General features: G+C 38.3%; 1 protein-coding gene across 1 annotated transcript in view; it reads right to left on the bottom strand.

Annotated features, from left to right (window-relative positions):
* LOC127804104 (protein MICRORCHIDIA 1-like) overlaps positions 1-15362 on the bottom strand; it is an 86650-nt gene that overhangs the window by 4592 nt on the left and 66696 nt on the right. The window contains exons 13-15 of the mRNA XM_052340836.1: positions 7049-7141; positions 6599-6650; positions 6382-6493 (exon numbers count right to left, since the gene is read on the bottom strand). Of these exons, the coding sequence (XP_052196796.1) occupies positions 6382-6493; positions 6599-6650; positions 7049-7141 (257 nt within the window). The remainder of the gene's footprint in view (positions 1-6381; positions 6494-6598; positions 6651-7048; positions 7142-15362) is intronic.

The following is a 15362-nucleotide window of genomic DNA, read 5'->3' as shown; positions in this document are numbered from 1 at the left end:
ATCAAATTCGTTGAATGACCAATTCAAATTCATTGCAGATTAAGTAAACATTCAGTTAGACATCCTATACCAGAAGATAAATTTTGTTGGAGTCAAGAAGCATCAGATTCACTCAGCCAATCTTTTATTCAGCACAAAAAAGGATAAATTACAGTTGGCACCCTTGAGGTTTAGAGAAAATATAGTTTGTACCTGTTTCTTTTCAAATGACTAGGACCATCTCTGTTGTTAAACCACGGAATAAATGGACCATTTTTGCCCTACTCTCTCTCTCTCTATAAATATATTTTCTAAATTGCAAAAATTATATTTCAAATATATACTTTCTAAAAAATTATATTTACAAACAACTTAATATACTTCTATAAAATAAATATATATTTTAATATTTAAATATATGTAAAGTATAAACTAAAATTCTAAAAATAATATATTAGTAATATATAAAGATAAATATAGATTTGAATATATATATAAACTAAAAATATATTATATAAATGGAAAAAATGTACTAGGTATCCCTGAGGTTTGGCCTAAATGCAAATAGTACCTATGAGGTTCTGAAAATAACATAGACCTCCCTTAACTTTACAAACTTTGTCGCACTAAACCCTTATTGTTACTTAAGCATGATTAACTTTTTAAAAATGACCAAAATACCCTCATCTTCTTTCTCTTCCCCCTTATCTATTCATCAACCACAACAACTGGCAATGGGGATCTTCAATGCGACGATGTTGCAAAACCCCATCACCAAGCAATGATGCTTTGATTCAACACCCATTAACAAACCTTACAAAACCCTAACACAATTATAGAAGCTAAACAACCATTTTGCCGTTGTATTTAAATTAATTCTTCTCTCTTTCTCTCTCCTATCCCTTTCCCTAATCTCTCTCTCATTTACCATAAACACTGACGGTCCGACAATGGCCTACGAATTGACTCCCTTCCACTCCTATTTCTTTCTCCTCTATTCTCTTCTCCTTCTCTCTTTGTCTGATTGTTCCTATTTAGGTTTCAATCGGAAACCTAGATGGTTTACGATCGAAACCCAAATGATTCGATCGAAAATGACAAAATAAAAACCCAAACAAAAGCTTTAGATTGGTGGCAGGGATGAAATAGTGAGACGAGGACTAAGTCACAGAAGATGGCGACAATTCGCAAAATAGCCATCAAGGGTGGTTCTTTGCTCCCCCCCCTCTCTCTCTCTCTCACACTCACACATTGAACCCACTGTTTGCTTTGTTGATAGGTTCCAGATCAAAACCCACTAACATGTGTTCCACTAGTGGGTTCCTTCAAAACCCATTGTGTAATTTTTTAGTTTTTCTTAATATTTAAAGAGAGAAAGAGAGTAGAGAGAGGACATTTTAGGAAATTAAAAAAAGATAAAACATTGTTCTTTGACAGCAAGGGATTATATGTTGTTTAATAAACCTCATGGCAGCTCAGTGACATTTCTAAAACCACAATGGTGGTTTGTGAATTTTACCCTTTTTTATTATTTTTTGTAATTACTATTTGGAGAGAGAAGAGAAGGAAATGAGAGAGAAATAAGAGTAAAACAATCATTCTGCCCCATTTTTCAATGACATGGGAGGTCTCTGGTATTTTCAAAATGTTAAGGGTTAATTTTTGCAATTACATCAAATCTCAATGAAAGTCAAGTGCAATTTACTCCATATAAATATATAAAATAATATAAAAATTGCATTAGTGAGAACCAACCACCATGGCTCAAGGGTGCTACCCCTAGCGATAGGAGTTGCAGAGAACCCCCATTGTTGGACATTGTGACCCATCTCTTGGAACGTTAGCAACAACAACCCAAAAGGAAATAAAGCTGAAATCGGTCTTTCTATTCAACAATTGGTCTCCTCATAGTAGTGACTTTCTTTGTGATAATGGCAGTTTTCCGATGGAGCAATACCTATGGGCGAGGTTTAGTCTTCACTGAGTTTAGTGAAGTGGAACGAGGCAATGGGTTCCAAATAACAAGCTTTGCTATTATTAAGTCAAGCTTGTTGGTTTAGATTTTCTTCTTCAGTGACACAAGTACAACTTTGTTATCCCTAATGATTTGTAGTGGCAAGGTGTTGGGTTTTCTTCCACTACTCACAACAACAAGAAGGATGTTCAAACTAGAAATATTAATGGTAGTGAAGCAGCAAGCTTTGATTAGTGAGCCTCCTTTGGTTCTTCTCCATGCTCAACACACCAAGAGATTTCTTTCCAACACGAGAGAGAAATGTTGGGTTGCCTCATCTTCGGTGAATTTAGGTTGCGACAACGTTGGGTCCTGACTGTTATGGGGCTTCACCATGAAGATTTCTCTTGGTTGCTTCAATGTGGTCAACAATGGTGAGAATAACAATGGTCATAGAGGCTATTGAAGTGGCTTGTGATGGCAATGGTTTCCTCCTCTTTCTTCAATCAAGCCAATGGGGCTTGTTGGTTCACTATTAAAGAGAGGGAGAGAGGGAAAGGGAGGAGAGAGAAAGAGGAGGAAGTTCACTATTGTTGAAGAAGATGGGAGGAAGAGAAATCGATTTTACCCAAAGATTAAGGATTGAGTCATGGAACATAAGAACATTAACATGCAAAGTTGTGGAAGTGTTAGATGTGATGATTAGGAGAACGATTAATATTATGTGCCTTAAAGAGATGAGAAAAAAAAATAAAAAATGAGATTATTCATAATAAGGCAGAAGTAGTGTCAATCTAGGAGAAGATGAGAGAGACTAGATTAAGATGATTTGGTCATGTGAGAAGAAGACCAAGAGATGCTCCTGTAAAGAGAGTTGACGAAATGGAACAATTGGTAAAAAAAAAAGAGACAGAGACAAACCCAAAAAGATTTTGAGAGAGACATTAAAGTTTGATATGAAGTGTATGGGTCTAAATGAAGATATGACAAAAGACAGAAATATATGAAAGTCTAGAATTCATGTAACCGACCCCACATAGTGGAATAAAGGCTGGATATGTTGTTTCAAGAGACAAGATGAGTAAGGAAAAAAATAAAAACTTTATCAGAAATTAGATATAAAATATGGTACACAGGAAATGATCGAGCGAAAAATGGAGTGGGGATTATTATGGATAAAAGCTTAGTAGATGAAGTAGTGGATGTAAAGAGAATAGGGGATAGGATTATTATGGTGAAGGTTGGTCTAGGAAGAATGACTATGAATATCTTTAATACATATGCACCACAAGCAGGGTTAGGTGAGGAGATAAAAGCAAAATTCTGAGAGGACCTTGAGGGACTCATACAAATGATACTAATGATACTAATAGGAGAGAAAGTGATTATAGAAGGTGACTTAAATGGTCACGTGGGTAGAGACGGAAACGGCTATAGAGACCTACATGGAGGGTAAGTCTATTCTAGATTTTGCTATGGCATATGGACTCATCATAACCAATACTAGGTTTAAAAACCGGGATGAATACTTGATCACATATAAAAATGTCACATCAAGCACCCAAATTGATTACCTCCTCATAAGACAAGAGGATCGATTAAGTTGTAGGGATTGTAAGGTAATACCGGGGGAGTGTTTGACTACTCAACATAGATTTTTGGTACTTGACGTCCAAGTAAGAAATTGGAAGAGAAAAAATCACATAAAACAAAATCCAAGAATTAGGTGGTGGAATTTAAAAGGGGAGAAACAATTAATCTTCAAAGAAAAATTAAGGGGTAGAAGGGAATAGAATGGAGAAGGACAGCCAAACCAAATGTGGAGGGAAATGGTTACTGCTCTGAGAAGCACGACAAAGGTAGAGCCCCAAACCTTCAGGAATCTTGGTGGTGGAATAAAGAGATACAATTGAAAATTAGAAATAAGAAAACTTGCTACAAGGCATATCAATGTAGCAATGAAGAAAATCTAAAAAATTATAAAGAAGCGAAAAAGGTAGCAAAAAGAGCTGCTAGTGAAGCAAGGTCAAAAGCATATGAGAATTTATATAAACAACTTGATACAAAAGATGGAGAAATGAATATATATAAATTAGCTAAAGCAAGAGAAAGAAAAACAAGGGATCTAAACCAAGTGAAATGCATAAAAGATGAAAACCAAAATGTATTAGTAAATGAGGGAGCGATTAAGGAGAGATAGAATGAGTATTTCACAAAATTATTCAATGATGGTGGGGACATAAGAGTTACATTGGGACATCTTAGTAACTCTGAAGGGAACGTGAGCTATACATTTTATCGACGCATAAGTTCAAAAGAAATAAGGCAAATATTAAAGAAGATGAAAAATCATAAGGCTCGAATAATATACCAATAGAAGCATGGAAATGCATAGGAGAAGAGAGCATCTCCTAGCTAACGAAATTATTTAACGCGATCCTTAAATAAAAAAAGATATCAGATGAGTGGAGGAAGAGTAATTCGGTTCCTATATACAAGAACGAAGAAGATGTTCAAAATTGTGAAAATTACAGAGAAATTAAGTTAATGAGCCATTCCATGAAACTCTGGAAGAAAGTAATAGAGCAGAGGCTCAGAAAAGAAACTAGACATCTCAGAAAATCAATTTGGTTTTATGCCTGGTAGGTTAACAATGGAAACTATCTACCTACTGAGGCGCCTAATGGAAATGTATCGAGATCATTAGAAGGACCTGCATATGATGTTTATAGATCTAGAAAAGGCCTATGATAGGATCCCTAGAGAAGTATTATGGAGCGTTTTAGAGAAGAAAGAAGTCCGAATAGCCTATATACAAGCCCTTAAGGACATGTATCACAGTGCAGAAACAAGGGTCAGAACATGCGGAGGGGATACTGAACCGTTTAAAATTACAATGGAACAACATCAAGGTTCTGCATTAAGTCCATACTTATTTGCTTTAGTAATTGATGAACTCACTAAACACATTCAGATAGAGGTGCCATGGTGTATACTATTTGTAAATGACATAGCATTGGTGGATAAAACAAAAGAGGGAGTGAACACTAAGCTTGAGTTATGGAGAAACAATTTAAAATCTAAGGGATTTAAATTAAGTAGAAGGAAAACAGAATATATGGAATGTAAATTTAGTAAGAATGTAAGAGTAGAGGATGTTATAATAAAATTGGAAGACCAAATTGTACAAAGAAAAGATCATTTTCGATATTTGGGATCAGTGATTCAAAAAGATGGAGAAATTCACAAGGATGTCACGCATAAAATTAAGTCAGGTTGGCTAAAATGGAGAAATGCATCGGGAGTGTTATGTGATGGTAAAATCCTATTAAAACTGAAAAGAAAATTCTATAGGACAGCTATAAGACTAGTTTTGCTGTATGGCTCAGAATGCTGGGCAGTCAAATACTAGCATGAGCAAAAGACGAGCATAGCTGAGATGAGGATGCTAAGATGGATTTGCGGCCATACAAGAAAAGATAAAAATAGAAATGAGATTATTCTTAATAAGGTAGGAGTAGTGCCAATCGAGGAGAAGACGAGAGAGACTAGACTAAAATGGTTTGCTTATGTGAGAAGAAGACCAAGAAATGTTCCTGTGAAAAGAGTTGATGAAATAGAACAATTAGTCAAAAAAATAGGTAGAGACAGACCCAAGAAAACTTTGGGAGAGACATTAAAGTTTGATATGAAGTGTATGAGTTTAAATGAAGATATGACAAGAGACAGAAATACATGGAAGTCTAGAATTCATGTAGCCGACCCCACATGGTGGAATAAAGGTTGGATATGTTGTTGTTTAGAGTGGGCAAGGGGAGGTTGGGTGGGTGGGGGAGAGAACGAGGTTCTTTTTGGCGTTTTAAAAAAAATTAACTACAATTAACTAATGGCAGGGGCAAAAATGTAACAGGTTTTAAAAGTCAAGGAAGGTCCTTGTCATTTATGAAAACACAAGGGTATTGGTTATTTTTCCCTAAACCTGGGTGTCAATTGTAATTTACCCCTAAGAAAACCAATCGTTTTGATTATGATCTTCTATGCAATCCGAGGAACATCATTATTTTATTAGTTTTTTGAAGTTCCCCCCCCCCCCCCCCCCCTCCCTTTTTCCCTCCTCCTCTCTCTCTGATATTACAGACTTCAAACAAAAGACATTTTTATTTATCCCTTTATCTGAAAGAGGCCTATTCGAAATTGTAGAATTGCCAGGTTTCTAACCATCACAGCACTGTGGAGGCTCTTTCTGACACCTATAATATAGTCTGTTTAAATAAGATTTCAGATTTTCAATCTTTATTCCTGTCCAATGAATAATTCAGCAATAGAATTACAATTATATCTTGCCTCCAAATGTGATAGAATTAGAAACGCAACTATGATTTTTAAAACTATTTTCAGTACTACAGACTAATAAACAAAGTATTGGCGATGCTGAACAGGAAACAAACCAGTAGTCCGCTACCATCTGTTTCATCCTCATTTCCAGCCGGATAAATAAAGATGATCTCTCAAAATCCTGCTTGTCATGTGCTGGTTCTATAAAATTAGCCTCAAGAACTCCTGCAATCAATATCATTAAGGAGCTAATGCTTGTAGATTATGAACAACGCTAGGCTAATATATAAATATAGATATGCATATATACATATATTTATTAATGCATACCAACAACACCATTTCCTTTGGAAGAACCATCACTCGTAACTTTCCAGAAAGGCTGAAACAATACGGCAAACTTGACAAATCAGTAACATTACTTGTAGGTTGTAGCTCCATAACAACACCACTAATTAAGGGTTCAATGGAAGAATTTTGTTATATGACTTTCAAAACACTAATATACAAAGATGAAACTTCTGTAAACATCTATGATTGATTTCCAATGCTAACAGAAGTTCCACAGGAGTCTGTTGCAGGATCAAAAATTAATTCATCCATTATGTTTAAGTTCAAATGACTAGCACCATTATTACGTCCTGGAAGTTAACTAGGAGACAGAAATTAAAGCAACAAATATTTCATTGTTTCTTACTCCTATTATTAATATCAAAATAGAATAATCTATCACACAATAATAAACAATGAAAACCACTCTAAATCATTACCGGAACATACCCTGATAAGGCGGTTTTTATGGTACACATTAAACCCACTAACTGCAATAGCAGGGGCTTCTTTAAGAAATCCAATCGTAGTTTCAACCAAGACCTAAACCAAGCAAGTCAAAAATGCCATTAAACTTCCACAACTTCATAAAAGATGAACAGTTCCACAGTGAGTAACGTAGAAGTCTATTTAGTGGTTCAAGTTTCTATTTCTCAACTTCATAAATTTCACAATACAGAGTCAGAAACATAAAACCAAGGCAGAAGTTCTAACCTTCAAAACACTGACTATCCACATGTAAAATCTACAGTAAATAAACAAGCATTTCATTTCAAAACAAAAGAAAAACATAGATTTTACCTTACAGTAGTTGGGTTCAAGTGGGCCAGGCATTCTGCCACTGACACCCATTTAGGCATTGAATTTCCCTAGAGTCCAAAATAATTACAAATGCATCTTCCTACACATGAATTTGGCATCCATAGTAATTCCTATGCGTCAATATCAGCTGAAAATTATACAAAATACCAAGCATACACTTTGATAGTTTGAAAGCTCAAAAGTTGGCATTTAGGTGTTATTTAGTTACACAACTTCAAATTTGGTCTATGTTTAAATTCTACTGGACATTGAAATACATTTATTAAATATCAGTCTCCAAGCACTTATTAAAGATTGAATGAATTAACTAGTTGTCATGTGCCTACGGTTATAAAGGCAGGGGGGCTTATGTAGCGTGAAGGCAGTTATAAGCCTTACTTAAATAAGCCAATAGGCAGTTGTAATATTTGAATTTGGCAGCCTTTTGCCACCTTTCTCCAGGTGATGGATCAATATAAAACTAACTGACCTTGCTCCCTTTTGAGGCATCCTTGAATACAATTGATAATTCATCTTCCCTGCCTCAATTCTCACTCTCTCCCCCCAATCCTTCCCTCTCTTATTCTCTGCTCTCTTCCTTTCTCCTTCTCAATCCCTTTCAATTCTCCCCAATTCAGAGGAGAATCCCCTTTGTCAGATCTAAGAATCTGGCAAACTAGTATCAGAGCATGGTTCTAGATGATGATCGCATTCAACAACCTCTTTACGATGGCCGAAGGAACTAGGATGAAGCAAATGGAGTCCTAGTTGTAGCATGTCACCGCTGCGGTGGTGGAAATGCAAGTCCGAACGGGGAACCTTGGAGGCGACGGTGGAATCGATGGTGGAAAGGAGGATCGATGGATCAATGGTGCAAAGAGAGTCACGAGCAGAACAACCAGCTGCAAGATCAAATGTAGCAATTCATGAGGATGTTCAACAACCAAAATTCGGTAAGACTCTCTCCCGAATTTCCCCCTAGAGAGATATCATAGCCAATCTGACCAGGGCATGGAGCAGCCACCAGTCTGAAGGATCCTCAAAATTTGAGGCAAATCTGACAATTGTAGGAGATAACACAATGGAGAGGAGGCAAGGAGCTCAGGCCATTCATAATCAGCATGACTTCCCAATGCTGAAGTTAGAAATATACCCATGTTCCATGGTCAGAACCTGAGGTGGTGGGTGAGAAGTTGCAAGAGGATGTTCAGTGTGTACAATGTACCAGAACAACAGAGGGTCACACTAGCCTCTGCTTACCTCAATGACACCGAAGACGCATGGTTTCAGGGGTGGATTCAGGCAAAGGAGGGCTGCCAGAGGGCAGAATTTGCAAAGGACTTGTATGAGCATTTTGGAGATTGGAATATGATGGATGCTGTGGAGGAATTCAACAAACTGAGACAAGGCATCGGTGCAATTGTATTAGCTTAAGTTTGAGGAGCTTAAATCGCTCATGCTAATCCTTAAACCCCACCTAATGGAAGGGCACTCGTCTGAGGTTTCATTAGTGGCTTGAATGAAAAGCTAAGGCCCACTGTGAAGATGTTGCGATGTAGGACTATCAAGCAAGCTGTTGAGAGTGCTAGGTTGCAGGAGTTATCAATAGAAGATTTAATGAGGAAATAGCAATGGAAAGCAAGAAGGATGAACCTTGGTGTGTTGCAGGAAGGTAACAAGGGATTTAACAGAGGAGGAGGAAGAAGTAACCAAGGAACAAAAGGGGTGACTAATCCAACTACCATCACTCTTGTTCAATCGACAGGTGGAAGAGTCATGGAACAAAGGAGGTAGGCCGGACAATGTTTTTGTTGTGGGGATAGGTACACTTCAAGGCACCAATGCCGGAGGCAACTACTCCTACTAGAAGGGGAAGAAGAAACTATGAATCCTTCTTAACTTGAAGGAGATGACAATGTGGAGATCTCATTGCATGCCTTAAAGGGATTGGCTAAGTGCTAACAGTAAAATTATTAAGGTGGAGGGGAAGGCATAAGAGGCTGATTGTCCTAATTGACAATAGGAGCACCCATAGTGTCCTAGATGAGAGCATTGCGAAGAGGTTGAATTGCAAGCTTATCGGCACACAACCACTATCTGTGATAGTGGCCAATGGCAACAAAGTGATGTGCAAGTCAGCATGCATGGGATTTTGTTAGGAAATGTTGGGAGAGGAGTTTGAAGCTAACTTGAGGTTACTTAAGTTTGGGGGCGATGTGATATTGTGCTAGGGGTGGACTGGATGAAGGATGTGAGCCTCATTAGCTTTGACTTTAATAAATGGATGTGGCATTTGAGAAAGAGGGCAAAAGGATGACTCTTACTGGCAATAGGGAAACAAGGGTGCGCAAATGATTTGGGGAAGGAAGTTGCAAAAGATATTCAAGAGCAAGTTGGCACAAGTGGCACAGCTTTTCTTTATACACATTGCGGAGCAAATGGGGGATACTCAAGAGCAAGAAGGGGAATTGATGTTAACTATCAACAGTCAACCTCAACACCAATGGAAGGTACATGAACTTGACTCCCTTAATAAACTTCTAACTAAGTATGAGGACCTATTTGTGGAACCCAACTCCCTCCCTCCTGAAGGGCCTTTTGATCATTCCATCACCCTCAAACCAAATACCAAACCAGTTAACATAAGGGCATACCGATACCCTCCCAAGCAGAAGGCTAAGATTGAAAACATAATAAAGGACATGCTCCAAAAGTCTATCATCAAACCCAGCCAGAGCCCCTGTCCCTCACCAACACTCCTTGTTTAAAAAAAAGGATGGTAGTTGGCATTTTTGTCTTGACTACCGTCAAGTTAACACCCATACTGTCAAAGATAAATTCCCAATACCCATCATAAAGAATTTACTAGATGAATTAAAACATGATATCATCTTCACCAAACTAGACCTACGATCCAACTACCACCAAATTCGGATGAACCCTAATGACATCCCCAAGACAACCTTCAAAACCCATCACGGGTATTATGAATTCTTGGTGATGCCCAAAGGGCATCACCAATGCTCTAACCACATTCCAAGCCTTAATGAACCAAATTTTCGAGCCATACCTATAGAAATTTATCATAGTATACTTTGACGACATACTAGTGTATAGTGCTTCTTTCCAACAACATCTTATCCACTTGAGAATCACACTTAAGGTCCTTAGATTTGTTTGTCAAGAGATCAAAATGTGTCTTTGCACAGCAATAGGTGGAATACCTAGGACATATCATATCAAGTGTCGACGTGAGCACTGATCCAAGGAAGGTGGCAGCTATGACTTCGTGGCCAAGGCCTACCAATGTTAAGGCCTTGAGGGGGCTCCTTGGGTTGACAAGACACTACCGAAGATTTGTGAGGAATTACAAGGTGATCAGTAAGCCTCTTACAGACCTACTGAAAAAGGAAAGGTTCACTCGGAGTGATTAGGCAAAAGAGGCTTTTGAAAAGCTTAAGAGGGCAATGAGTGAAGTACCTATTGTTGGCTTACCAAACTTCAATAAGCCCTTCATATTGGAGACAAATGCAAGCAACACTGGGGTGAGAGCAGCATTGACACAAGAAAGCTAATCATTAGCATTCATCAGCCAAGCCCTAGCTCCCAGACACTTGGGCTTGAGCATCTACAACAAGGAACTGCTAGCAGTGTTGATAGTGGTAGACAAATGGTTGCACTACCTAGAAGGAGGTCAATTCATTATCAAGACTAACCACAAGAGCTTGAAGTTTTTGCTGCAGCAAAAATTGCACACTCATCTACAAAAGAAGGGGATGACAAAGCTCATGGAATTGGACTATGTAATTCAATACAAGAAAGGGAAGGAGAACAAGGCTACTGACCCTCTTTCCCGTTGTGTTGAAGAGGGAACAACAACATCTATCACCTCAGTCATCCTTGATTGGTACTAGGAGATTACTGCAAGCTATGGAAAGGGAAGTTGGACTAAGGAATTGCTAGAACAACTTATCATAGATCCCAAGGGCAGACCGAGATTCACACTGTCAAATGGGTTAATGAGATACTAAGGGAGAATGCTAATTGGTGACTGTGAACAGCTGAAAGAGAAAATTCTCCAATCCTTTTATGGGTCACCATTAAGGGGGCACTCAGGCATGCATAACACATACCACAGAGTGAGACAACTTTTCTATTGGCCAAAGTTGTAGAAATTGGTGATCAAATATGTCATGGCTTCTGACACGTGTAAGAGGTGCAAACACGAAACAATGGCTTCTCCTAGGCTACTGCAACCATTAGCCACCCTAGAGTAAGCGTGGTGTCACATTCCTAGGGTTAGCTAGGATTGTGATAGGAATTAGGGGAGAAATTAGAATTGAGGAATTTAAGGAGGGGGAGAAATCAGTAGAAAGAGAGAGAGGAATTAGAGAAGAAATGAGAGAGGGATAGAGAAATTAGAAGGAAACAAAATTCAGTTTCATTTCACATATGATATCCAACATCTTACAAGTAGCCTTTCTATAGGCCTAGCTAGCTGCTAACTAATTCCTAACATCTATGCGCTTCTAACAACTTATAAAATATCTCCTAACAAATTATTGCAACCCTATTACAATAATGCTCTTCTATTGCTCCTAGGAAAATTTCTTGATCCCAAAAAATGCCAAACCTCCACAGCTTCTCATTTGCCTTTTTCCTTCTCTTCCACAGCTTGGATGCAGAAGTTCTGAAAATTCTCTGTATGCATAGCAAATTTGCAGTAGTTCTCATGTACACCTTAACCGAAACCCATCAATCACTCTTCGTTGGTCAAAGTGAACAGTTGAAATTTGCCGGTTGTTGTCCTTACCAACTTTCCTCACCACAATTTCTTCAAAGTAGGATGGTGCACTTCCAGAAGATTGGCTAACTGTGACCCCAATTTCCTTTAATATTTCGTCACCATTTTGGTCAAAGTCCTTCATGAATGCCTTCAACTGCATGTTGACCATCCAATTTTGACCCCGCCTAGGATAGATGTCACAGGCATTGCCATTCTCAACTCTAGCTCCAACCTACTTTATAATCGACTTATCCAACAAGTTAACGTTTCGTTCCAAATCTGAGAAAAGACTACAGCACTAAAATCCGCTACACCACTCTGATTCCATGCAATGAATTCAACAACTCCTTTTCTTTGTATTTGCTGAAATATCCCTCTACATGAACTTCTTTTTCAAAAAAATAAGATGGTCCCTTTATATCTACTGCCCTAGCAACCTCACCAGAGCTCATGTTCCTCCTAATGTTGCCCCCATCGACCATGTTTCCCATTAAGCTTGTAATTCGAGATCCTGAATTTCCAAGAATTGGAGATACTCCCATTCCTGGAACAACACCCTGGTTACCAATTGCAGCAGAAAAAGATGTAGCGAAAGACCTCCCAGTACTCTCTGGAATATTTGAAGTCAATCCATTTAGAGATGACTGATTTCGACGAGTGAACATGTCCATGAAATTCTATAGTTGATCTCTGAACTGAGTTCCTACTTCATCTATGATTCCATTCATCCTTGTCTCCAATCCCCCCAGCGAGGTATCCAACTTCCGATCCATCGCCATGATTGCTTCATGGGTTCAATTGCATCCAATCTCCAATAATTCCACTCGAGCTTGCAGATTAGTAATTGTTGCACTTGGGACTCAAGGTTCTTCATCCGCGTTGCTTCCACCATTGTTGATCTTGCAGAATTTTCCTAGTTCAACAACCTTCAACTCTGGAGCATCACAATAGTACTCCTTGCTGAAGTAGCTCTAGTAAGGGAGCTTGTTTTTTACTGCTTTGCTTTCGCTTCGGGAATGGAGGAAGAAAGGTGAAGCAATTGAAGAAGGGCCACTCGATTAACTTGAGAAGGAGGAGTCGACAGCCCAAGATTTGTTCTCGCCCAGTATATCCGAAATCTGATAGCAATTGTGATGGATTCAAGAAGTTGCCTAGATTCGCTTCTCACCATTTGTCCACATCGCCAACTTTGGCAGATCTCTCGCACCAGTCGTTCACTCCAGTCACAACCCTCTTGGCTATCCATGTCACCACCTTTGATGGACTCCCACACCAATCATGAATGTTGTCTGTTTGCATCGCCTTAGGTTAGCTCGCCTATCGACCCACTCCTATTGTGAATGCTCCTCTATTCACGTCACCTCCGATGCTAGTTCAATTCGTTAAAACAATGCACGACTTCTAAAACTGACATGCGCTTCACTTCTCAATTTCGTATTGAGAATTGTTTTGCTCTCTTGATTATGACTCGTCCTTTGATTCCTCAAAATCTGATCGGAATCGCAGCTTGCACTCACCTATCAAGACTTGAGAACCGCCGGTTTAGACCATCACCGAGATACAGTCATTCAACCAAATTACTACAAGTTTGTCGGAATCACAGCCAAGGAAAGATTGGCTCCGATACCATTTATCACATTCCTGGGTTAGCTAGGGTTGTGATAGGAATTAGGGGAGAAATCAGAATTGAAGAGTTTAAAGAGGGGGAGAAATTAGCAAAAAAAGAGAGGAATTAGAGAAGAAACAAGAGAGGGATAGAGAAATTAGAAGGAAAGGAAATTTAGTTTCATTTCATATATGATATCCAACCTCTTACAAGTAATCTTTATATAGGCCTAGCTAGCTGCTAACTAATTTCTAACAGCACCCATGTGCTCCTAACACCTTGTAAAATATCTCCTAACAAACTATTGCAACGCTATTACATTAATGTCCTTTTATTGCTCCTAGGGTCATGACACGTGGGCTAGTATGTCCACGGATTTTATCAAAGGACTACCAAGGTCGGAGGGAAAGGATTGCATACTGTTGGTAGTGGACAAATTCACCAAATTTGCCCACTTCACAGGTCTCTCACACCCTTTCACTGCACAGGAGGTGTCTAGGACATCTTTGGATTGCTAGCAAGTTTGCCTCGAGTAAGCCTAAAATTTAGTGAAGTAGAAAATGTATCAAGCGGCTGGTTTAGTTAGGCGGTATGATTCCAACGAAAATTCATTTAGTTGTGGGTAAAACCGGTAATATCAAACCCGAATATATTGTATAGGTTTATCCGCCCTTTTAATCTATAAATAAAGGGGCAAGGGTTAGCCATTTGATAGCACGATATTAACGAGTGCATTCTGTGTGTGAGAAGAAGGACTAGAGAATAGATAGTTCTTTGTATCTCGACAAGATCCAAATTGTACTCGTGTGGAAGGTTGTTGTACTAATCATTTCTAATTCAAAGAAATACTGCTCTCGAGGGGTTTGAAGGCTAGATGTAGGGTCATTCTAAAAAATGATCTAAACCAAGATAAACTTGATTGTCTCTGTGTGGTTTGATTTATTTTCTGTATATTTTCGTTACTGTTTTGTTGTTCTTGATTGATCCATGTCATCTGTGTGTGCGCGAGTGGGTGTTTCCTAAATCGGTCTAATTGAAATCCAAATGCTCCCGGGTTTAACAATTTGTTACCAGAACACGGTTTCAAAATCAAGAAAAGCCAAGATTTGATTAGAGTCATATCTCAGTCACAAGAATGGCTTCGGATGCATCTGCCACTAAGTATGATATAGAGAAATTTGATGGCCATAATGATTTTGGGTTATGAAAAATGAAAATGAGGGCTTTACTAGGGAATTTAGGACTAGACGAAGCATTAGAAGGGGAAACTAAAATGCCTGCCACTTATTTTGTTGAAAAGAAGAAAGAAATTGGTAAAAAGGCTTTTAATACATTAATATTAATTCTTAGTGATAAAGTGTTGTGAGAAGTGTCAAAAATGAAAAAAGCAACAGAACTATGGCTTAAACTAGAGTCTTTACAATTACATGACTAAATCACTGTCTAGTAGATTGTATTTAAAAGCTAAGTGTTTCACCATTAAAATGAATGAAGGTCAAGGCTGTAAGATCACATTGATGATAGATTGTATTTAAAAGCTAAGTGTTTCACCATTAAAATGAATGAAGGTC

Source organism: Diospyros lotus, chromosome 6, assembly GCF_014633365.1.
Source record: "Diospyros lotus cultivar Yz01 chromosome 6, ASM1463336v1, whole genome shotgun sequence".
Lineage (NCBI taxonomy): Eukaryota > Viridiplantae > Streptophyta > Magnoliopsida > Ericales > Ebenaceae > Diospyros > Diospyros lotus.
Note: the sequence above shows the minus strand (reverse complement) of the source record. Positions and strands in the feature narration are given on the sequence as shown.